The sequence below is a fragment of the Muscardinus avellanarius genome (assembly GCF_963383645.1).
Source record: "Muscardinus avellanarius genome assembly, chromosome: 15".
NCBI lineage: Eukaryota > Metazoa > Chordata > Mammalia > Rodentia > Gliridae > Muscardinus > Muscardinus avellanarius.
Genome location: NC_137801.1, coordinates 857,281 through 879,602, shown reverse-complemented (window position 1 = coordinate 879,602; position 22,322 = coordinate 857,281). Strand labels below are relative to the sequence as shown.

General features: G+C 53.9%; 1 protein-coding gene across 1 annotated transcript in view; it reads left to right on the top strand.

The window, feature by feature from the left end:
* Positions 1-22,322, top strand: part of PXDN (peroxidasin) — a gene marked incomplete at both ends in the record, with an annotated part of 83,937 nt that overhangs the window by 19,799 nt on the left and 41,816 nt on the right. The window contains 4 exons of the mRNA XM_080712069.1: positions 13,018-13,089; positions 14,221-14,292; positions 18,712-18,783; positions 21,895-21,966. Of these exons, the coding sequence (XP_080568195.1) occupies positions 13,018-13,089; positions 14,221-14,292; positions 18,712-18,783; positions 21,895-21,966 (288 nt within the window). The remainder of the gene's footprint in view (positions 1-13,017; positions 13,090-14,220; positions 14,293-18,711; positions 18,784-21,894; positions 21,967-22,322) is intronic.

Sequence of the window (22,322 nt, the reverse complement as noted above, 5' to 3'; positions counted from 1 at the left end):
ACTCAATGAGGCTCTCAAGAGCTTAGTGAGACCCTGTTTCCAAATAAAATATAAACAGTAGGTCTGGGAGTATAGCCCAGAGGTAGAAAGCTCCTGGGTTCCACCCCCAATACCACCAAAAACCAAAACAAAACAAACAGGGTCTTACTAAGTTGTGGAAAGCCTCACAAAATAGCTGAGGCTGGCCTTGAACCTGTGATCCTCTGTCTCAGCCTCCCGAGTACCAGGATTACAGGCCTGTGCCACTCTGTGTGGCTTATTTATTTATTTATTTATTTATTTATTTTTGTGGTACTGGGGGTGGAATCCAGAGGCTTTCTACTTCCGGGCTATACTCCCAGACTTTTTTTATATTTTATTTTGAAACAGGGTCTCACTAAGTTGCTGAGAGCCTCACTAAGTAGCTGAGGCTGGCTTCGAACCTGCGTTATCCTCCTGTCTCAGCCTCTCAAGCACAGGGATTACAAGCATGCCCACCACGCCTGGCTCTGGCCACCCCCCCCCCCCCCGCCCCGTACTGGGGATTGAACTCAGGGGCATTCTACCTTTGAGCTACACCCCCAGCTTTATTTTTTGTTCCTTATTTTGAAACGGGTTGAATGCCTTACTGAGTAGCTGAGGCTGGCTGTGAACCTGCGATCCTCCTGTCTCAGCCTCCCAAGAACTGGGATTACAGGCTTGTGCCACTGTGAAAATGCCAAGGGGCCCAGATCTCTTCTGCCTTACGAAACTGACCCTTCAGTGCCTCGCCTCTGCCATCGCGCTGAACTTGGTCTGGGCTGGGCCGGCTGCAAGCACTTGCTCAGGTGTGCAGGAAATAAAACGTGTAGGTTACATTGGGCAGTTATGCGCCATCAAATGCAAATGGGAATAATAAAGTCAACAGTGCCCTGATGCTGTCCGTGACCGCCCCGCTCTCGGAAGGTCTGTGAGGGCGGTTTCCAAGCAACCAGTCCCAGCCTCCCGTCTTGGAGGCTTGTTGATACTGGGAGCGGCTGGACCCAAGGGCGGGGTCACAGCCTAGCAGCCTTGAGGTGCTGCTAGGGCTCCCCAGGTTGGCGGTGGTGAGAGCTGCTCTCCTAGGCCAGGGGAGGGCTGGCTCTGCCCTCCTTCCAGCCTTTCCTTTCTGTTCTGCGAGGCCCTGTTGCTTTTGCTGTAGCTGTTCCTTGCTGTTCAGAGCAGGCAGATGTTGTAGCTTTGCATGGCGCTGGGGCGCTGGGCTGCCCGAATGTCTAGGTGGAGGGAGAAGGATGGGGCTTAACGGGGCCTTCGGGGGCTCAAGGCATCTGCTCCAGGAGCCGGGCTGCCTGATCTGTTCATTTATTTTTAGGTAGAGGAAGATCTAAGAGGAAAATGTGAACAATAATCTAAAACGAGGGTACACATCACCCCAGGTGACCCGCTGTGTGCACATCACCCCAGGTGACCCACTGTGTGCACATCACCCCAGGTGACCCGCTGTGTGGAGAGAGCCCCTTCGCCCAGCTTTCAGTCCTGCTGCCTCAGAGCAGCCTGTGCATGGAGAGGCCGCGGGTGGATCTGAGCTCTGCCTGCATGCGCTGCCGAGAGGACCCGGCTAGCTCAGGTTCCTTCCCTTCTCTCCTCTTTCCTGATGGTGCTGGTTCTGTTACCTGTCGTGGGCAGGGTATGGCATTTTAACCTCACCACAGGTGTATCACCTGTTGCAGAGGTTGTTGTTGAAAAATTAAACATAGCCGGGCGTGGTGGCGCACGCTTGTAATCCCCGCATTTGGGAGGCTGAGACAGGAGGATGGCACAGGTTCGAAGCCAGCCTCAGCTACTTAGTAAAGCTCTTAGCAACTTAGTGAGATCTTGTTTCCAAATATAATATAAAATTGGTCTGGGAGGGTAGCCCAGAGTAGAAAAGCCCCTGGGTTTCACTCTCAGTACCACATACACATACACACACAAATCCCAGAGCAATTTTAAAAAGTGTTTAAAATCATTACCATCTTTTAAACAGTCTTTTGCCAAGTTGCTGAGGTTGGCCTTCAACCTGCAATCCTCCTGTCTCAGCCTCCCGAGTACTGGGACTATAGACATGCACCACCATGTCCACCTACCAACCAGGTTTTTAAAGAATTTATCTGAAGACTGCTCAAAGTCAAGTTGTTTGACAATCTGTCTTTGGGGTGTTGAGAGAGGTCCATCTAGTTGAGTGACCAGCAGCGTCTGGCCGAGGCGGCCATGGGAAGGTCATGGGTTCAGTATCCCTGTCTCTCCAGCTGGACCCTTTTCAGGCTCAAGGCACAACCAGGGTACAGGGGTCATGGTTTACAGGACTGCTGTGGACCGAGCCTGCCCAGGCCTCCCTGGAGCTGTTCCAGGCCGCTGGGCATCCTTCATTCAGCCTAATCCCTGGGCAGCTGCTGATGAAGGTGCTGATGGAGGCAGATACCAGTGGAGCCCCGCTGCCCGAGCAAGTCCCAGGCCTGCGATACCAGAGAGGCAGGGTTCCTGGCTTCCCAGTGCTCAAGTTCCAACCAGGGGTGGTGGGGGTAACAGTGAAGAAAGGCAGTCATCCTGGGCATCCACGGGTTGCATCCGACCAGTGGTCTCCGGACTCTCAGGTTCTGGGTGAATTAAGACATAGCTGAGAGCTGAGTGCCAGGGGCCTCAGATACCCATGGATCTAGAGCTTTCTGCCTGGGAACCCGTGGAACAGGAGCTCTCCACATGGAACACTTATGGATCAGAGCTGTCTCCATGATCCATGGAACACTCAAGAGACAGGGGCTCCCTCCCTGTGGGACGTTAGTGGTCTGGAGTTGTCTGTCTCGTTGGTCCCAGGCTCTGTCTCTTTGGATCACCCATGTGTCCTGGGCTCTTGGATCACCCATGGGTCTCAGGCTCTGTCTCCTTGGATCACCCATGTGTCCTGGGCACTCTCCTTGGATCACTCATGTGCCCCGCAGATCTCTTCCTATAGCTTCTGCTCACACAGGCCTAGGTATCTGCGTGGCGCCAGCACCTACTCCTCTCTTCCAGGAGTTCCCATCTCTTTAGAGCGGTCCTGAGTTGGTCCAGCCTGGGGAGCTTCCCAGCACAGTGCTGTCTTTGGAAGGCGTTCCGTGTCCTCCCGGCCTCTCCTCTGGGGCAGCCGGCAGCATAGCTGGCTCCAGCCAATTCCTATGGTTGCTCCCTTGTTTCCTGGTCACTTTGCCTGGGAGCAGCCTCCACGTTTGCTGGTCCCGTGGACAGCATCTGTCTGCAGATAGGAGGCCTCCAGGTGAGCACGGCTCCGGAACCACCTGATGGTGCGTGTGGAGGTTCCCTAACTGTCCCTGTCCATAAGTACCTGCTCACCCAACAGTGCAGGCCCAGCCAGGCCGCAGCTCCTGCTCCTTCTCGTGAGCCTGCCGTTTCCTTCCTGACCCCACTGTGCTGTTTTAAATCCACTAGCTGGATAAGAGTGAGTGCGTGCCGTGCCCACTGTGCACCCCTGCAGAACGCACCGGAGGATTAGCTAAAACGTGGCTGCAAATCGAGAGTCCAGAGAGGCCTCCGGAGGCTGGAAGGCTGAGCCACGATAAACAGGATACAGTTTGCGTGGTGTGGTTGCTTTTTATTGAAATTAAAATTGTTCCGTGGGCTTGTGGCCAGGGGTAAAGGAGCATCCATACACTGTTATTGGGTCTCAGGAAGAGCCGAGCTGTTTATGACAGCCCCGAGCCTGATGTTAACCTGAATCCTTGTTAAAAAAAAAAAAAAAAAAAAAAAAAACATGGCCTGGCGTGGTGTCGCACGCTTGTAATCCCCGCACTTGGGAGGCGGAGACAGGAGGATCGTGCTGGTTCGATGCCAGTCTCGCTGGCTTAAGAGACCCTGTTTCCAAATAAAAATATAAAATAGGTCTGGGAGTGTAGCCTGGAGAAGGGTTTCCAGGAACCCCAGTAGCACCCCCCCCCAAAAAAAAAAAAGATGTTTGCCATTGTCTCATTCTTGGTAAAGGCTTCATTTCTCCCAAGCAGTTGGCGAAGGGCCATTTTGGAGGGTCCTCATACTGGCCGGGTTTTCTTTGTATGGGTCGCTGGAATGCTGGGCGCTGAATGTACCTCTAGCACCTGCACGGTGGTCTTTTTTCTCTGTTCCTCTTCCCTTTCCCCTTCCCAAATTCTTTAAATGGTTTTGTGGGGTTTTTTTTGTTTGTTTTTTTTTTTGTTTTTTTTTGTATGCTGCCTCATTAACAATGAAAGGAATAAGATAGACAAGAAAACATAAATGAAGCAAAGTCAGTCATTGTGGATAAAACCTTGGGGCTTGTTTGCCTTTCATGTAAGGCCCTGGGTTGCCGTGGCACTGACACCCCCCCCCAAAAAAAAAAAAAGTCTTCTGTTTTCTAGCCCTGATTCCCTGTTTTTTCCCCCAAGTTGCTCAGTGAATAGGTTACGCTTTTAAAATGAGCTGCCTAAGCTGCAGCAGCCCACGCCTGTAATCCCAGGACTTGGGAGGATGGGACTGGAGGATCATATGTTTAAGACCAGCCTCAGCAACTTAGTGAGACCCTGTTTCAAAATTAAAAGGGGGTGCTGGAAGTGTAGCTCAGGGGTAGAATGCTCTGGTTTCAATCTACAGTAACCCCGACCCTCACTCATAAGCTGATCAGTGCCAGCTTTGTGGAGGGCATGATTTCACACCTATTTCAGTTAAACCAAGGGCATTGGTTGATCCAAACTTACCACAGACAGTGGGATTCACTGCCAGGAAAGGCAGGTGCAATGATTCTGCCTTGTTTATTGAGAGGACCATGTTCAGGTTGAGGTCAGGGTCAGTGTCTACATCTCTTTCGTGGACACTGGTAGACACCCAAGACCTGGGTCAGCGACCCGGGGCATTGTGACTGCCAGCATAGCAGATGGTGAAAACCTCATGTTTGAGGTGATGTAAGCAGGTCTAGCTGGGCACGAGACAGCAGCACCAGCCTGGGGAAGGAAGGAAAACCGCCACTTCTGGGGAGAGCAGTTGGCGGACAGTCGTGTTCTTGGACGGGAAGCAGATGCCCCAAGCGCAGCTGAGGGGCGGCCCAGATGAAGAGGAGCCCAGGCCTTGTGTCCTGTGTGTCCACCCTGAGCACACAGGGTGGCCTGGCCATGGCTGAACACCAGCCTCTCGGGTGGCACAGTCTCCTCCCATAGCTGCCTGCCCTGTGTGCTCGGGAGGCTACTGTGCTGGGCACCAGGTGGTAAAATGGAGAAACCGAAGTCAGCCCTGCGGATGTGGCTGGGGTGGGACGGGGCTGCCCAGCTCAGGTGTCTCCCAAGTCTGGCACTGCTCTCCTGAGGCCTGGGCTCTCTTGGACAGTCGTTTATGCCATGGAACACCAGGCCTCCTTCTGCCTCCACGGCACCACCACTGGCTCCCCGGCCGGGAGCCTGACTGCCCTTGCTCAAGGTTGGGTCCATAACTGGGCATGTCCATCCTGTGTACCTGAGCAGCAGGCCTGCCCGCCAATTGGACACTCACTGTCCTGTGGTCCCTACAGGCCGCATGGGCATTTCCAGCCGTGTTTGTGCAGGAGGGATCAGCTAGCCAAGGGGCACTACTTCCTATGCTTGCAAAGGTCAGGCTCGAGCCAGGGAAGTAGGGACAGGACCCAGAGCTGTGGGTGGGGGCGGACATATGCAGGAAGGTCCATTCAGCAGTGTGGCCTGTGCCTGTGAACGAGGGCGAGGGCGATGCTGTATGTTAGAAATTATCCTTAGCCAGGCATGGTGACGCACGCTTGTAATCCCAGTATTTGAGAGGCTGAGACAGGAGGAGTGTGTAGGTTCAAGGTACTTAGTGAGGCCCTCCGCAACTTAGTGAGACCCTGCTTCCAAACAAAATCTAAAGTAGGTCTGGGAGTGTAGCCCGGAGGTAGAAAGCCCCTGGGTTCCACCCCCAGTACCACAAAAAAAAAAAAAAAAGAAAGAAAGAAAGAAAAAGAAAAAGAAAGAAAAGAAAGAAGGAAAGAAAATTCTCCTTGAAAATCTACCTCAGTGAAACCCAGGACTCTAGAATGGCCCCAAATAAATGCAGCCAGGCACAGCACGTGAGCCGGGGGAGGTCTGTGCCTTCCCCAGGAAGGGAGAGGATCCACAGACAGGTCAGCGGTGCCCGGCTCTGGATGGAGTGTGCCTGGGCCCTGCAGGTGTAGCCAGGAGGCGGGCCAGTGCTGTGGCTTGGAGATGGGTCTGGTTTCCCTCCTCCCTCCTCTGGAGTTGGGGGCTGGGTGGGACCCCTCTCCCCCTCTGCCATCCTGAATGGAACTCAGAATTGGAACCTGCCCCAACTCCTGCCTCTTGTACAGGTGGATTGCAGCTCTGTCTGGGACCTTGAAACTTCCCATTTTAGTCAGGCCAGGCTTTCTGAGCAGGGCGGAGGGCAGACTGGGCGGCTCTGAGCTTGGGGGGTTGACAGGAGCAGGAGGGGAAGGTCTCGCCTTTCAGTGGCCCAGTGGTCTGGGGATCAGATGCCACGGCCGATCCATCCTGCTAGAAGTGGAAGGCTGCCTGCTCATCCTTGTAGCCCTCTGCTGGGAGGTGAGACACCCAGGGTGCAGAGACAGGGGATGAGCCAGGAGGGAGGAGCCTGGCTCTCAGCCGACAGGCAAGCCTGCAAACGGCTCACCACCTTGCAAGTGCTAGGCAGGACCCAGTGGGGCCAAGGCAAACATTAGCTGCTGGTTTACTCAGCATGGAGACACAGGAGGGAGGTAACTTGTGAAGCTGCCATCCCGCCTGCCAGGGGAGGGCACCTCCCCTCCCCCTTGCTCCTGTGCAAAGCTCCTGGTGGCTCAGCAAGACTCTGGTCAGGTTGCTGGGTTTCCATCCCACTCTGGCCATGTGGGTGCATCCACTTTCTTGGGCTCTGTCTCCAGTAGGTGGACAGGACACTGGTTAGTCTAAACGCAGGGCTGTGGTTCCCTCTGGGAGGACACCTGCAGCCCACTGCTGTGGGCATGTGTGTGCAGACTCTTCCTGCTCTGAGCCCTCACAAGGAGCCCAGGGCCCTTGGGAGTCCTGCCGCCCGCCGCGTGGGATACATGCCACCTCCATCCCAAGGACACACCGTCACGACTTCACCCCTAAAGTCCCGCTGCCAACACCATCATGTGGGGGCTGGGTTCCCAGCTGAGGTGCTTCAAGGGAGCAGAGCGGCAGAGCCAGCCTCACTGGTGGGCCAAATACAGGCTCTGAGCTGGGGGCCAGGGTGCACTACATCCTCCAGGAAGTTCAGGCCTGTGAGCCTTTGGACCTGCAAGGCTCACTCAGCGTTCCTAGTTGAATTTTAAAATGTTAAAGGGTAGCATCCCATTTTAAACATGTTTTGGGGACAGGCATGGTGGCCCCAGCTACTGGAGAGGCTGAGGTGGGCATCGCTTGCGTCCAGGAGTAGAGGGGGGCCTGGACAGTGTGGCCGGACTTCACCTCACATAAGTAGACAAAATAAAAACTTAGGAATGCGGTCGATCCATTCAGATTTGCAAGCCCTGGTGGGGCGCAGACTAACCACACAGCCTCTGAGTAGCACGTGTGTGCAGGGGTGTCCATCCCGGCAGCTGGCTTGCCCCAGTGACATTTCAAGCCTCTCTCAGCAAATGTGTTTTAAAGAATCCATTCACAGTGCCTTTGAGAGCCCTTCTTTTGGAGTTACACTTTGTAGCCAGAAATCGGAAACATCTCAGATTATCAGTGCCTTCCTCTGCATGTGGCCATTCCTGAGCAGGGTTTTGGGGAGCCTGTATGTAGGCCGCAGACTGGAGCGCTCCCTGCTCAGGGAACAAAGACTCCTAAAACTCATGTGAACCTCAGCAGAAATCCCTGCTCCAAATCAGCCTCTGCCCAGGACCTCTGCAGACCCGCTGTCCCAAGCGCATATGCTTCCTGAGGCGTGAGCTGGGAGAAGGGTCACGGCTTTAGGGAGGGACCGCGTGTGCCAGGCCCCGTGGGAGGGATCGTGTGCCAGCAGGACGCCGGGTAGAGAGGCCCCGTGGAGGGCAGGGAGGGGCCGGGGCTGGACCTGGCCTCTGGAGACAGACTGAAGGGATTTTTGTCTTTTTAGCCTCAGTAGCAGTGGCCACTGGGAGGGACTAGATCCAAGGGTTCTGTGAGCCTTGCAGCAGGAGAAGAGGAGGGTGCTCGGCCAGGGCTGGGGTGGACAAGAAGATGGATGCTGTAGGAGGGGGGACCTCGCCTCCTGGGAGGACGGGCGTGCCCTTAGCCCAGCTGGAGAAGGCGTGATGCAGGGCCTGTGGGGACGGTGCTTGGAGCACAGCTCTGTTGGGTCCCCGTGCTTAGCACACAGGGACGCAGAGCTGCTGGTCATGGTAGGGACCTCTTCTTTCCTGGTATGTCACTTAAAAATGTTTTTGTTTTAAAGCAGCTGTGGTAATCTGGGGTAGTGTGTGAAATGCACTTGCATGCTTTAAGGTAAAAAGCTAGATACCAAAAAACAGAGTGTGGTGGGTCAGTTGATTAGGACTTGCAGCAAATGCGGTCAGTCAAGACCCTTGCCCAGCCCTCCCCTTCGCCCCAGGGGGAGGAGGGAGCTGAGGGAGGTGCTGGGCCAAGTCACAAGGCCGATTCCCCGACCCTGCCTCAGACTCGCAGTAGAGAAGAACGCTCTTATCCTCTAAGTAGAAGCAGGGTCTGCCTCAGTCAACCGTTGTCTAAATTAAAACTTTACACGTTAGAATATAGAGTATTACTTCAGGGCTCAGCTTAGAATTTTTTACCCGCAGTAACGGTCAAGATGAAAGTTTAAAGCGCTCAACACCAGCTGGGTCGTTCGGACCCCGGAGCTCTGCACGCCGCCCGCGGCTTCGCTTGGCGAGGTCTCCGGGATGACAGAGCTGGGCTCGCTCTTGGTCTGTGAATTTTCTGCCCCACAGAGAGGCTGAGTTTACTCTCTTCCTGCAGCGAGCTTTAGTGAGAAAAGTGTACCGCGTCGTCCCCAAACAGGACTCGGCGCAGACAGCGGCCCCGTGTGTGAACCAGCAAGGAGATTCGGGGCTGAGTCTCGGCGTGGCTGCGTGAGGTGTGCTCACAGAATCGGTGTGTGAGCAGCTCCAGGGTGGGCAGTGGTGCTCCCCTGGGGGCCCACTGCAGTGCGGAGCCGCTTGACGGGGCTCCCCGCTGGCCTCGGTGCCGGGCCTCTGCCCGCGGTTCCCCTGTGTGGTTGAGGGTGTATGCTTTCCCTTCCGTGGCTGGCTGCTTGGTAGGCTTCCTCGCTCTTTCTCTGAATGTCCGTCTTCCTCAGCTCTGCCCTCCCCTCCCCTCACAATCCCCACTGCGCCCATCCCCGCTAAGGTCCCCACCTGACATCTGTCCACGGCCTCAGTGCATCTCAGAGGCAGCTCCAGCCCCACCCCCTTTCCACACTCCCCCAAGTGAGGGCACCATTGTCCTGCCGGGCTCAGACACGCCCTCTAGTTGCCCTTCTTTGGCACGCTGCCATTCTTGCTCTGGGTAAGTCCCGGTCCCCGTGTGGCGCAGCGTCCCACGTTGCACTCATGAAGTATGAAGCTGACCCCCGTTGACAGGTCCCACTTGTGCAAAGAACAGGCGTGCCTGTGTGTCAGAAGACATCCTCGTCCAACTCAAGACAGTGGTTTGCACACCCATTCCTCGTGCCTGAAAGCCGTTGAGCTAATGTTAGCTGGCTCTCTTGGTGAAGAACCAGAAGGCCTGTGCGCTGTAGAGCTTGCTCTGGACTAAGCAGTAGTTGTCTTGCACTTCTAGTAAGAACTGAATGGGGCGATTGGGGAGCCTTTAGTGTTCTTCACTGGGGCTGTCCTCTGGGCCAGCGGTCGCCTTCTCTGGTTCATGATGTGAGGGGGGTTTGCACCTGCTGTGATTGTAATGTCTAAAACTAATAATGTATTTTTAAAATAGTTTTTCCCCTGACGCAAAAGAGAGGAACTACAGAGGCTTTAGTTTGTATTGCGTGTGCCGAGCTCTGGGGTAGCATGCTTAGCAGAACACATCAGGGGCCCGTTAGCACTTCACTTGGACAGGGAACTGGCAGCTGGAATTCTGTGCACGAAGCAGGAGCATGAAATTGAGGGCGATTGTGCAGTTGGCCTCAAAAGGACTTTTAACGTGGTGATCCACACGTGATCTGGGATCTTATGTAATACCCAGAGAAGTCCAGAATACTCTAAAGCATGCAGACAGAAGAGAAAGGAGCCATAAAAGCATGCTAAGAATGGATTCACTTCCCCTTTGAAATTCCGTGTGCAGTTTGATGCTCTGATATGGCAGTTCTCGGTCTACAATGAAATGCACACCAAACGGGATATATTTGTGATTTTTAATGTGTTGCCAACCCATTTTTTAATTTAAAAATAAATTTAAGAGCATATTACTTTTTTCAGTGGGAAAAATTTAAGATGATTCTATTTTAGAAGTCAGTATTATTGGCCATTATGGTAAAATGAACTTCATAATGGACTCTTTAAGGATGACCTTTTTATTTACAGTAATCTTTTCACAGTTAAATTAAGCAGTGTTGAGAGCTGTGTGCATCTTCTGTTACTGGGGAAAGGATCGAGAGGCAAAACTGGAGGGGATTAGAGCAAAACTTGATCCTTCAGCTCTTTAGACTTTTGTTGTAAATCTAATGAATTATAATTCTTTTGGAACTGATGATTGAATGCAGTGGCATTCTACTTCCAAGCTACATTCCCATCTTATCTCATTTTTTTTTAAAAGGGTCTCTCTAAATTTCTGAGGCTGGCCTCAAACCTGTGATCCTCCTGTCTCAGCCTCTTAATTGTAGGTATACACCACCACGCCTGGCATGAATTGTAATTTTGATATAGACTATAAACCTGTATTTCAGTGCTTCATCCCAAACACAAGTCTTGACCGTTTTAATTTTTCTTTTTATTCTAGTACATTTTATGGTTTCATTGAGATGTCGGTATACTAGATACATTCAAAGCAAAACCCCCACCAAAATTCCTTGCCTTAGAAGCTTAGCTTGCTAGGTTTTAGAACAGAAGACGTAGGTAGACCTGATCTGCTGCTGGGTCTGGCTTGGGAGCACACATTTCGTGTTAACGGCTATTCCAGGCTGTTCTCTGCACTCGCGGGACTTGGGCTGGCTTCTTGTGTTCCCTCAGCGGGCCGGGAGGAGCAACCCGAGCTCTGGAGGAGCCCGGCCCTGAGTCGGCCTGCATTTCGGCGTCTGCTTCTTGCAAGCTGAGTGACTGTGGGCAAATACCTACTTCCTTAGTTTCTGAGTTCTTGTTGCCAAGTAAAGGGATTTCTTCTGGCCTGGTTTTGTTTTGAAACAGCATTGCTAGGCTGTTGAGGATCCCCTACGTTGCTGAGTCTGGCCTGGAACCTGTGATCCTTTGATCTCAGCTTCCCAAGTATTGAGATTACAGGCCTGCGCCACCACGCCTGACTTGACCTAATTCTGTGTGTGTGTGTGTGTGTGTGTGTGTGTGTGTGTGTGTGTGTGTGGTACTGGGGATGGAACCCAGCAGCATTTTACCTCCAAGTTACACCCCCAGCCCCATTTTTTAGTCTTTACTTTGAAACAGGGTCTCACTGAGTTGCAAAGGGCCTCACTAAGTAGCTGAGGCTGGCTTCAAATCGTGATCCTCCAGTCTCAGCCTCCAAAATGCTGAGATTACAAGCGTGCGCAACCACACTGGGCTTGACCTGATTCTTAATTGCCTGCCTGCCTGCCATCACCTTTGACGGCCCTAATCTAATGTCCACAGCCATTGTATCAGGGTGTGACCTTGGAAACAGAAAAGGTGGAAGTGACCTGGATCTTGCCCCGGAACCATAATTTCCTGGAGCTCTCTGATGATTCCAGGTCACGTGATCCTTGCCATGTTAGGGTTAGGTGTAGGGACTGGTTAATGCAGACAGAGCACCCAAGATGTCCCCAACTTCCTGGGGAATGAATCCGCTAGTCCATGAAGACTGACGGGCGGGGTCCAGAGTGGACGTTACAGAGCTTTGCACCCGTGTGCCCCTTCCCGCACAGAGTGAGCACCCGACACTGCGCCTTTGGGACATTTCTATCTGCAGGGGCCATTTGCCACTGCTGATTCAACGTGAGAGTTTGGGCACACAGTTCAACCCACAGCAAGTTCCTATTGGAATTTTAATTTTCTAAGACTACCTGATAAAGATGTGGTCTTACGTTATTTTTTAGTGGGATTCATGTGGGATAAGCTTGTGGTTTTTAATCCAGGCTGGAGATGGGCCACCTAGGGAGGGCAAGACAGGCGCCCGTCTGCCAGTGTCTGCCTCTGCCAGTCTTCACAGTCTTCACCTTGCTCAGAGCTGCCTTCAAAAAATTTTTTTGATACTAGATATTGAACCCAGTGACATTCTACTTTTTTTTATTTTGAAAAAAATCTCCCTAGGTTGTGAGGCTGGCCTCTAGCATGTGATCGTTTGAGCCTTTTCTCCATTGTCCAGCTCCAGATCTATGCTTCTGCGCTCTCTGGTCTCCTGAGGGTGGCTCAGATCCTTGTTCCACCCCTAGACAACTAAACGGTGTGAAGGGAGCATGTTTGGTGCTCCTGTTTGGAAGCCTGAGGGTGAACCCTTTTGGTCGGAGCCTCCCTTCCTGGTTCACCTGCCGGACTGGTCTGGGCTTTGGGGTGCTCACTCTAACTTTATGGGGAATCACTGGTGTGTGTGCCTGGGGTCTGCACAGTCTTCCTGAGCCCATGCAGGTCCAACTCTGTTATCTGGAGCGTTTCTGATTTTCTAGTGCGTTGGCCAGAGGTGGACTGCATAGGTGGCCGTCATTTATGTCCCCACACACATCGTCTTCACAGACTTCTTTAGTGGGCGTCGTTTCCACGCGCAGATCAACGTTCATCACACTTCGTGGCCTTGGTGCCCGGGTGACACATCCAAGGAGCGACCGAGGGATGCTGGCTTTCAAATGCTGTCTCATGCTGTGGAAGCGGCTGCCCAGAAGCACAGACGCGGTCGCAGCTGTTTCCGCTCATGCTAACACGTCTCTTTTTTTCTGCAGGGATCTTCGCTTTAACAGAATCAGAGAGATCCAACCGGGAGCCTTCGCAAGGCTGCGAAACCTGAACACGCTGTAAGTGGGACGCTGGCTGGTCATGGTAGGAAAGCTAGGCATCCTAAGCGCTCACCGCAGGCAGCCTCACCTGCTGTGCTCACCTCCCACTGTCCAGTCAGGACGTGAGGGGAGGTGGAGATAGGACGCGGGCCGAGCCGCACGGGCCGTGGCGCCAGACCATCTGCCCTGCGCATCTCGCCCCATGTTGAGCGACACCAGGCTGACAGTGGACCTCACGCCTCCGTCTCTGCATCTTCACTTGCTGGGTCAGGTTTGTTCTGCGCTGTAAGGCTGCGTGATAGCATCTCTGCTCAGCGTGGACGCAGGCAAGGCTCAGAGTCCACCCAGGTGTGCCTAGAGCTCAGCCCTCCAGCGCAGTGGAGGCCGGTGGGGCCAGCAAGCTGCCACACTGCAGCAAGGGCTAGCGGCTCCCAGCACACCTGCTTCTCTCGGACACCAGGACTGACTGTTTATCCTTGTGTAGGGCTATGGGGAGAGAGCCAGCCCAGCACGCTGGGGTGGGGAGGCACACGGCCCTGCAGGCCGGCTCCTGATCCCTGGAAGCCAGTGGTCCCTCTGCCTCCTGGTCCTCCCTCTGCGACCCGGCCCCCTCCAGACTCAGCCCAACTTGCAAAATGCCTTCGAATCGGCCGCCACCCTGGCTAAAGCAGGGAGTGGAGAGATGCCAGGCGCGTCTCCTTTGCCGGGCAGAGGCGCTCTCGCTCCAGTGTCCGTAGGGGAGGAACGTGGAGCATTGGTGCAGGCTCCCTGGGGCTGACCCAGAGCCCTGGGCTCAGCCACGAGGCGCTCTTCTGCTGCATGAGGCTAGCGGTGTATCGACTCCCGCTCGGCCCGTGGCTTCTCCATTGTGACCTTTCCTATGGCAACGGGCATGTTTTTTCTCAGCACAATTGTTTTTTGAACCTGGGCATTCTACCTCCGAGCTACACCCCAGCCTTGTTGTATGTGTGTTTTTTTTGTTTTGTTTTTTAATTTTGAGACAGAGTCTCACCAGGTTGCTGAGTCTCACTGCTTTGCTGAGGCTGTCCTTGAACCTGCGGTCCTCCTGTCTCAGCCCCCAAGTCCTAGGGTTAATTGAAGAGCTTGTTGTGTTATTTTCATCTTAAACTGTTGGAACTTTCTTCCCAGGCTTCTCAACAACAATCAGATTAAGAGGATACCGAGTGGAGCATTCGAAGACTTGGAAAACCTAAAATATCTGTAAGTCAGCGATGCCCTCGAGCCCTCACGCTTGCCTGTCTTACTCAGAACCCGCAGTGTAGCACCACCTTTGGGCAGTGTGTGAGGTTCTGTAAGGCACCGGGCAGGACCTTTATTTTCAGAAGGGGACGTTTTGTGTGCGTGGCACTGGGCATCAAACCCAGGGGCATTCTACCTCTGAGCCACACCCCAGCCCTATTTTTATCTTTTTTTTTTTTTTTGAAACAGGGTCTAAGTTACTGAGGGCTTTACTAAATTGCTAAAGCTGGCCTCAAACCTGTGATCCTCCCATCTCAGCCTCCAAGTGTGTGCCACCACGGGGTCTCGGCGGGGTTTGTTCTCAGTGAGCCTCACTGTGGAGTGCTACGCGTCCAGCACGCCGTGCTCTGTGGCTATGAGTGCAGTTGTCGGCGCAGGCCGGCTGCAGAAGCTCGGGCACAGGGTCTGACCCCGTGGTCCACGGTGAGCACGCTTCTGAGGGGGAGGCGGCAGCTGTTCAGGTGTGCAGAGCTGACGGCGATGCAGATCTGGGGTCCCCTGCGGCCTCAGGAGCCTCGCCAGCGGCAGGTGGAGTTGACAGGAGAGTCCTGAGCGCTTTGGAACGCCAGTAGCTCCTGGCAGCGTTCTCTCCTCACTCTAGCTGATGTTTCCCCCCTTACATTCATCTACTTGCGTTTTATTTTACTTGAAGTTTTTTTATTTTTAGTTAAGTAATTTATTATTATCCATACTATCTTCTGCTAGTTGAAGTCAGTTTTGAAGTTGAGAACGTGGCCTCCCTGTAAGGTCAGTGCTGGCTGAACAAACACACACACATGTTTTAAGATGGAGAAACGCTGGGCACGTGGGTTACGTTCTGGGTCCACACAGAACCCAAGTGCATGCTGCCTGCTCTTAGCAAATTACTCCTTTTAGGACTTAGATAACTTTTCAAAGGGAGCTATTTTTAATTAAAGTTTTAATATCATTTATTTTTTTTACTGGAAAAAAGCTGAACTCAAGCATTTTTAAGCTATGCTAATTTTTAAAACCAAGTCATCTTTGGTACTGGGGTTCCTGGGAGCCCTTCTACCTCCGGGCTACACTTCCAGACCCTTTTTATATTTTTATTTGGAAACAGAGTCTCTTAAGCCAGCGTGGCTGGCTTCGAACCTGCGCGATCCTCCTGTCTCCGCCTCCCAAGCGTGGGGAGTGTTACCCATTTTTGAAACATATTTTTATGTTCGATGAATCAGTGGTTCCTAAGTCCAGGCCTACTCTCTGTCTGTGTATGCTTTCCTCATTCAGATGCTGTGTGTAAACTTTTCTCCATCATCCTTGGAGTAGGATGCCAATTTGAATGCTGCCTGTGCTTGGCTAAGCCTGGTGACCAATTTTTACCATGAGCTGCAGGCTCCCTCTTCATTCCTTGGGTTTTGTGTACCTTTGTTGCTGTTTTCTGTGAAAGTAGCTGTAGTCAGCTTACAGCCAGCCCCGCCCGTGCGTGCGTGCGTGCGTGTGCGTGCGTGCGTGCGTGCGTAACAGGTTTGTGTTTTATCATTTGCTCTTGGTTATGGGCATTACTGCTGCTCGTTTTCACAGTCCACGTGTCGTCTGCTGAACCCGCCTGTGGCTGCTTCCTCCTGCAGCCCTCCTGTGCTGCCCTTGGCTCCCGCGCACGGGGGGGGGGGCACGGATCCCTGGGTGGTCAGGCGCTAGCACAGGGCCGCGACTCTGCACCCGGCCTGACCCCCGGCCCAGCCGCTGCATGCAGGGCCGGCTTCCTTCCCACAGGCCCCTCCAGGAGCTCATGGGCACGGTCGCTGTGGTGTTTGTAAGTGTCCCGAACTTCTCCGTTGTTCCCCCGTGTATTTGATGAGTGCCAAAGCATATTTTTAGAGGTTGAATAGTAGCTGTGTCCTGGAACCATTGTCGTTTCTGGTAAGGTCTTCCCCATAACTCAACTTGCTTTCTTATTTATTTATTTATTTTTATTTGGTGGTACTGAGATTGACTGCAGGGCCATTCGCCTCCAGCTCCACCCCAGCCCGTGTGTGTGTGTGTGTGTGTGTGTGTGTGTGTGTGTAGAGACAGGGTCTTGCTAGGTGGCTGCGAATCTTGCTTTGCTGTTGATGCTGGTCCTGAACCTGCAACCCTCCTGTCCAGCCTCCGTGTACTGGGATGACAGGCCTGAGCCACCACACCTGGCTCACTCGTATTTCCTAGTGACGGAGTTGATTCTTGAGGTCGTTGGAACTCAGAGCCAGTCTCAACTTTGCGATAAAGTAGAAGGGTATAGTTAATTACCAGAAGGCCAGTGCCCAGCTCTTCCTTTCTGTTTTTGTGAGTAGGTGTCACTGGGGATTGAACCCAGGGGCATTCTGTCTTCAAGCTACAACCCTAGCCCCTTTCATTGTTTTTTATTTTGAAACAGGATTCACTAGGCTGCTTGCTGAGAGTCTTAGTACACTGCTGAGGCTGGCCCCAAACCTCCGATCCTCCTGTCTCAGCCTCCCAAGTACTGAGGTTACAGGCCTGCACCACCACGCCTGGGTCCAGTTATTCTTATTAAAACAAATTCTGCTCCCATGTCTCTATCAAGCACATTTGTACATTAGTTTGATCCAGTTTGCTTTACACAATCTTCAGAAGACTTCCTTTGCTCTCTGTTTTCAAAGGTGCGTGAGAAATGGCGTTCTCATGGATGTTTTAAGAGGTTAGGTCAGAGCTGTGCTATTTCCCTCTTAAGAGGAAATACTAAGAACTCACATCTGAACGGAAGTTACTGTATACTGAGTTATATTCTAAGAGCCTTATACATATTTATTTAACATGCCTCTATGTATTACTGAAGGAAAATTGGGGCACAGAAAGGTGCCTTCTGGCCCAGGTCACCAGGGTGCCAGTGGAGTTCAGGTGCCGCAAGCCGACCACCTCACCAGGCCCATGGATGAGGTCAGGTTCTGCAAGCCGACCACCTCACCAGGCCTGCATATGGTGCTGGGCTGTGGGCAGCGGATGTCCAGGCCAGCTTGGGTTGAGGTGTGCAGCTCCTCTGAGGTCACCTCCGCAAATTTGCACAGAGGGATTCGGGGTGGCTATGTGGATGGATTGCAGCGGTGGGTGAGGCAGATTAGATCCTATTAAACCAGGCCCCGCACCAGACATTAAGATGTGGTCAAACACTCGGCCATGCTGGAAACAGCGTAGTAACCTAAGTGTTAAGAAAAAGAAGCCGGGCGTGGTGGTGCACGCTTGTAATCCCAGCATTTGGAGGCTGAGACAGGAGGATCCCGTTTCGTGGCCAACCTTAGCTACTTAGGTCCTTGGCAACGCAGTCAAAATACAGAATAAAAAATAGGGCTGGGGGTGTAGCTTGGTGGTAGAATGCCCCTGGGTTCCATCCCCAGGACTGCAAAAAGGAACAAAATTGCCAACTGTTCAGGGCACGGGTAGGCGACACAGACACGAAGTTGTCAGTTTGAGCGGGAGCTCTTGCCTGGCGTGGGGGGTGGGAACGTGCGCCAGGTGGACCAGCGGCTTGGCAGTGCCTCCGCCCAGGAGGGCAGAGCCGCCTGCCCCTGCAGCCGCCGTCTCCTGGTCTCCTGCCCCTTAGGGCCCTAACGTGAGGAAGCCTAACGTGTGGCAGGTCGTGGCTGGACCCATACGTGTGCTCTGCGGTTCTTCTCAGGACTCTACTTCAGTGTGAGGGCTTCTCTCCTGTGGGTCGGTTTAGGGCTGACAGGCTTCTGTGAGGGACCCGGGGTGTGAGCTCGAAGCTCCCCATGTCCCGGCCACTCGGCTTCCCACGTAACACACACAGCCCTAGCCAGCGGGAGCGGCGGAGCGTGGTCACAGTCAGCAAGGCTTCACGTAGGGCCAGAAATGTGAATCTCAGTGGCATTTATCACCAGTGCCTTTCCTTGGACAATTCCAGCCGTTTACAAACGTCACATCCCTTCTTAGCTTGCAGCCCGGGTGAACTCCTTGGAGAGGCCTCCCGGCTCCCTTCTGTAAGAAGGGATTCGAGGGGAGAGCACTTCAGGACACCCTGAGGCGTCCTGTTGTCTGGGCCCCAGAGGACTTCTGGATTTTTAGAAGCGTGTCCGCCTAATCTAATAATACTGCATTTTACATGTGGGGTGGCTTTGTTTTTGCCAGACTTCGACATAAATGTGTTGCCCATTGTTGTGCAGCAGAGCCATGACTCAGTTCCCAGGATGCACAGCGGTCCGGCCACCACCGCTCTGTGCTGACCGCCCTCCGTCCACTTGAGAGGCGGGGCAGGCCCGGCGCGGGCGGCACCGGCCTCCTGTGGATGCGGTGTTTGCTCCCAGCGCCCGCCTCCGCCACGAACTGGGGCCAGTGTCTCCCAGGTCTCTCCCCAGTGCGGTGTGCCCGCTCACCTGTGCTAACACTCCTCCCTGTTTCTTCTTTCAGCTATTTGTACAAGAATGAGATCCAGTCAATTGACAGGCAAGCATTTAAGGGACTTGCCTCTCTAGAGCAACTGTAAGTGCCTTCTCTCCGTGCTCCCGTGTCTGGGGTGTGACCTGTCTTTTTGCCTCTTGCAGGGAGAAGTGGACCGGGCTTGCATGATGCATGTATCTGCTACCTGGGGTGCAGGGAGAATGTGCATGACCCCGAAAGAGCAGGATCGGGCCAGCCGCCCACCCAGCTGCCCACCTTGCACCCGAACCACCCCACACCCAGCCAGTAGCAGGCTTTTGCTGGGTCTCCTCAATGCACTCGACCCCAGGCCATAGGTTCTGATTCCAACAACAGCCGTTTCCCTCCATCCCCTGCCTGTCTCATAATAAAAACGGCGGTGCTCGCGTCTCCAGGGAAGATAGACATTTAACAAGCAAGACGAGCACAGCCTGTGGGTGAAGGGGTGGGACTGAGGTTGTGTTTGCCGAACACCGCTTACTCTTTGGGACTCTGCACACTTGGGGTAATTTCTTCAGTCTTTTTGTATTTTGGAGGAAGCCAGAGCCTCCTGTCTCCGTGTAGCTTAGTGAGTGGATGTTGTCTGGGATGAGAAGTCATTTTTCTGGCCACAAAGGAAGCTGTACTTTGCTGTGAAGTCAGCGAGTTGGTTGTTCAGTAGAAAGTGCTGGCCAGCCGCGGAGGATCTTCTGGTCTGTTTGCCCAGCCAGTGTCCGCGGACTCTTCAGTTTTCTCCCTGGGCTTTACAGGGAAAACAGCCAGTGGTTGCACTGCAGTGCTGCGCCTTCTGCTGTAGCTCCCCATCTGCTTTCTCATCTGCCTGGTGACAGGCAGAGCTGGAGGCTTCCCTTGGGTCCGAGCTGTAGGAGTCCCCCGCCCACGTGGGTATAAACTAGTCAAGTAAGGATGGTTTTCCTGGGCTTACTCTGCAGACATCTGGGAAGAAGTTGTATACAAGAATGTCTTATAATCTCTGCTTCCAAGAGAATGAAACCAGAAATGTCATCACAAAGCACACAGAAGTATCTCTATGACAGGGGATTGCCGAGGAGCAAGGTGTTTAGCTGCTGTGTGCGGCAGGAGTTTCGCGTCACAGGGTCAAGAGCACGTGGAACCACTGTGGCCCCAGAGAGCCGGCGGTGCACGCCTGGCTCCGTGAAGGGCTGAGGCGTGTGCGCTTTGAGGAAGGAGCGGCGTGTACTCGGGAGAAGGAGAAAGCAGGCCGGAGGAGGGGCGGTGGGCGAGCAGCTCCTGCCCAAAGCTCTGGAGACTGGCGCTGAGTCCTGAGCTGGCTGCCCACCGAGCCCGGGGCTGGAGGAGTGGGCCCTCGCTGCGGGGACTGGGTTTTGCCTCACCTTAGTCCTAGTGTGTCCAAGGGACAGAGAGGCAGGACACCCGGACTGGCACTGTCAGGGAGACCGGCATGTTCACTAAGAACGTGGGGCCCCTGCTCCCACTGACGTCTGCGGTCTGGGGCCAGGAGGAGTGGCTCTTTCCAGTAGGGGAACCCCATCCTCACTCCCTGGAGCCCCTCTGCAGCTCCAACCTTAGAAGGCACCCCATCCCTGGGGAGACTGGGAAGCACGAGGCCCCTGGATCGGGGATGGGAGGCCACGAGGTAGGTACAGAAGGGTCTCCAGCTACTCAGAGTCGCTTCTCAGGAGGCTGTTGGTGTATCAGAAATTGCACCTGGCCAGAGCCTGCTGCTCCGGTCTCAGTTCAGAGGTGACTTCCACATCCACCGTGACCTCAGCTTCCTTGGCTGTCCAGGGAGGACTGACAGCCATGGCTGCCTGGACCCCAGCATGGCGCGGTCTGTAGTCCTGAGGGTAGCCTTCCTTAAGCGGCATCTCTGAGTCCCTCCTGCTGCTTCCTGGACAGCTGGTCCAGGTGAGAGGACTTCAGGTCACACCACCTGGCCTCCTTTCCCCATTGGCCCCTTCTGGCTTGGCGCAGGACATCCCACCCGCCTGGGCTAGCCGTGGTGCATCTCCCCGGCGGCTCAGCTGTGCTGATGGTGTCTGTCCAAGGGATGGTGCCTTGTTCATCCTGCTGCCTGGCCTGTGTTCTTCATGTTGGGGACTGGGGATTCTGCTTGGTCTTGTCTCCTCCGGGATCTTCGGGTCAGGCACTGTCCTGTGGCAGTCACTGACTACCCATTCTTGTGTGGAGGGCGCTCATTACGGTTCAGCTCCCAAGGAGGGGCAGTGAGGCCAAGATGTCTGTTTCCCCTGAGGAAGCGCTGGTGGCCTCTGCGTAGCCCTCAGAGACAACGGGAACTGAGGTGGCATTTCCTGGGAACTGCCCAGGGGGAGAAAGTAAAGTTGGGGGAGCCTGAGGTAGCGGGTGGCGAGAGTTCAAAAGGGACCTCTCGGCACGGGCTGTGAGAAGCTGGTTTGGGTTTGTGGCGAAGTTGGAAAGGCCAGCCTGCAGACCCGGCTCCTCACGGTGTCCCCCCGGAAAGCGTGGCCTCGTGAATAAGGGTGTCTGGGGTCAGGCCTCTCCCCATGCTGGGGACAGGAAGGCAGTCTCCCAGTAGTGAAAAGGGCCACTTGGTGTTTTGCTGGGAAAAAATAAAGTCCATTGATTCCCAAGGTGAGAAAATGAGCGGTGGAGTTAGATTTGCCATCCCCAGCGTTCGTAAACTGGGAAGACGTGCAAGCTCTGGGCCCCTTCTGCAGCCAGGGCGCTGGAGGAAGCACGGCGTCTCGCCGGGCCGAGTGTGTTTTTGCCTCTGGCGGTTGGTGTATCTGTGCTAACTCGGTGTCAAATGCTGCTTTCAAGCCCTGCCGGGCTCCCGGGGAAGTGGAACATTGCGTGAAGGTTTGTTTTCACGTGTATGTGATGTCCTTGGGAGTGCGTTCCCACTCTTTTTCAGTTCCCTCGTATTTTGGAGCTGGGTGTCAGGGCCGGGCACCCCCGCGTCCCCTGGGCTCAGGCTCAGTCAGTGTCTAGACCCAGTGCACACGGTGCGGCCGGCGGCATGGCCGCCGAGCTCCGTGCAGCTGCGTGGAGACCTCCCAGTGGAGCTTTTCATTAGCTCTTCGTACAGTGGCGGACACGTAGACTTAGCTCTCGACCCACGAATGTGAAATGTCTTGGAGAAGTGTGTTGGAGCAGAAAATCTGGATCTGAAAACCTCATTAAGTTGTGTTTCTTGTTTTCCACTCCTAGGTACCTGCACTTTAATCAGATAGAAACTCTGGACCCCGACTCCTTTCAGCACTTGCCGAAGCTTGAGAGGCTGTGAGTCGTGCCTTCTGCTCTTTTACTTTGAGACAGGGCCTCGCTGTGCTTCCCAGTCTGGGCTGGAACTGGACACCCTCCCGCCTTGGCTTCCGTGTAGCTGGGATCACAGGCGTGCATCACGTGCCTGGCTCCCTTCTTTAAATTTGCACTGCCAGGTCCTGAGTCCACCTACCTGCTGTTGGGTAGAACCAGGTCACGTCTACTAAGCACCTGCCTGTTGCCTTGGTGTAAAACCCACCTTCCTTGCCTAATGGCTAAGACTGAAATTTTCCCTTTATTTCTGTGTGTGGTAATAAAAAAAAAATCAGTTACTTTTGAGTCTTAAGTAGCAATGATCTCAAGATTCATTTATA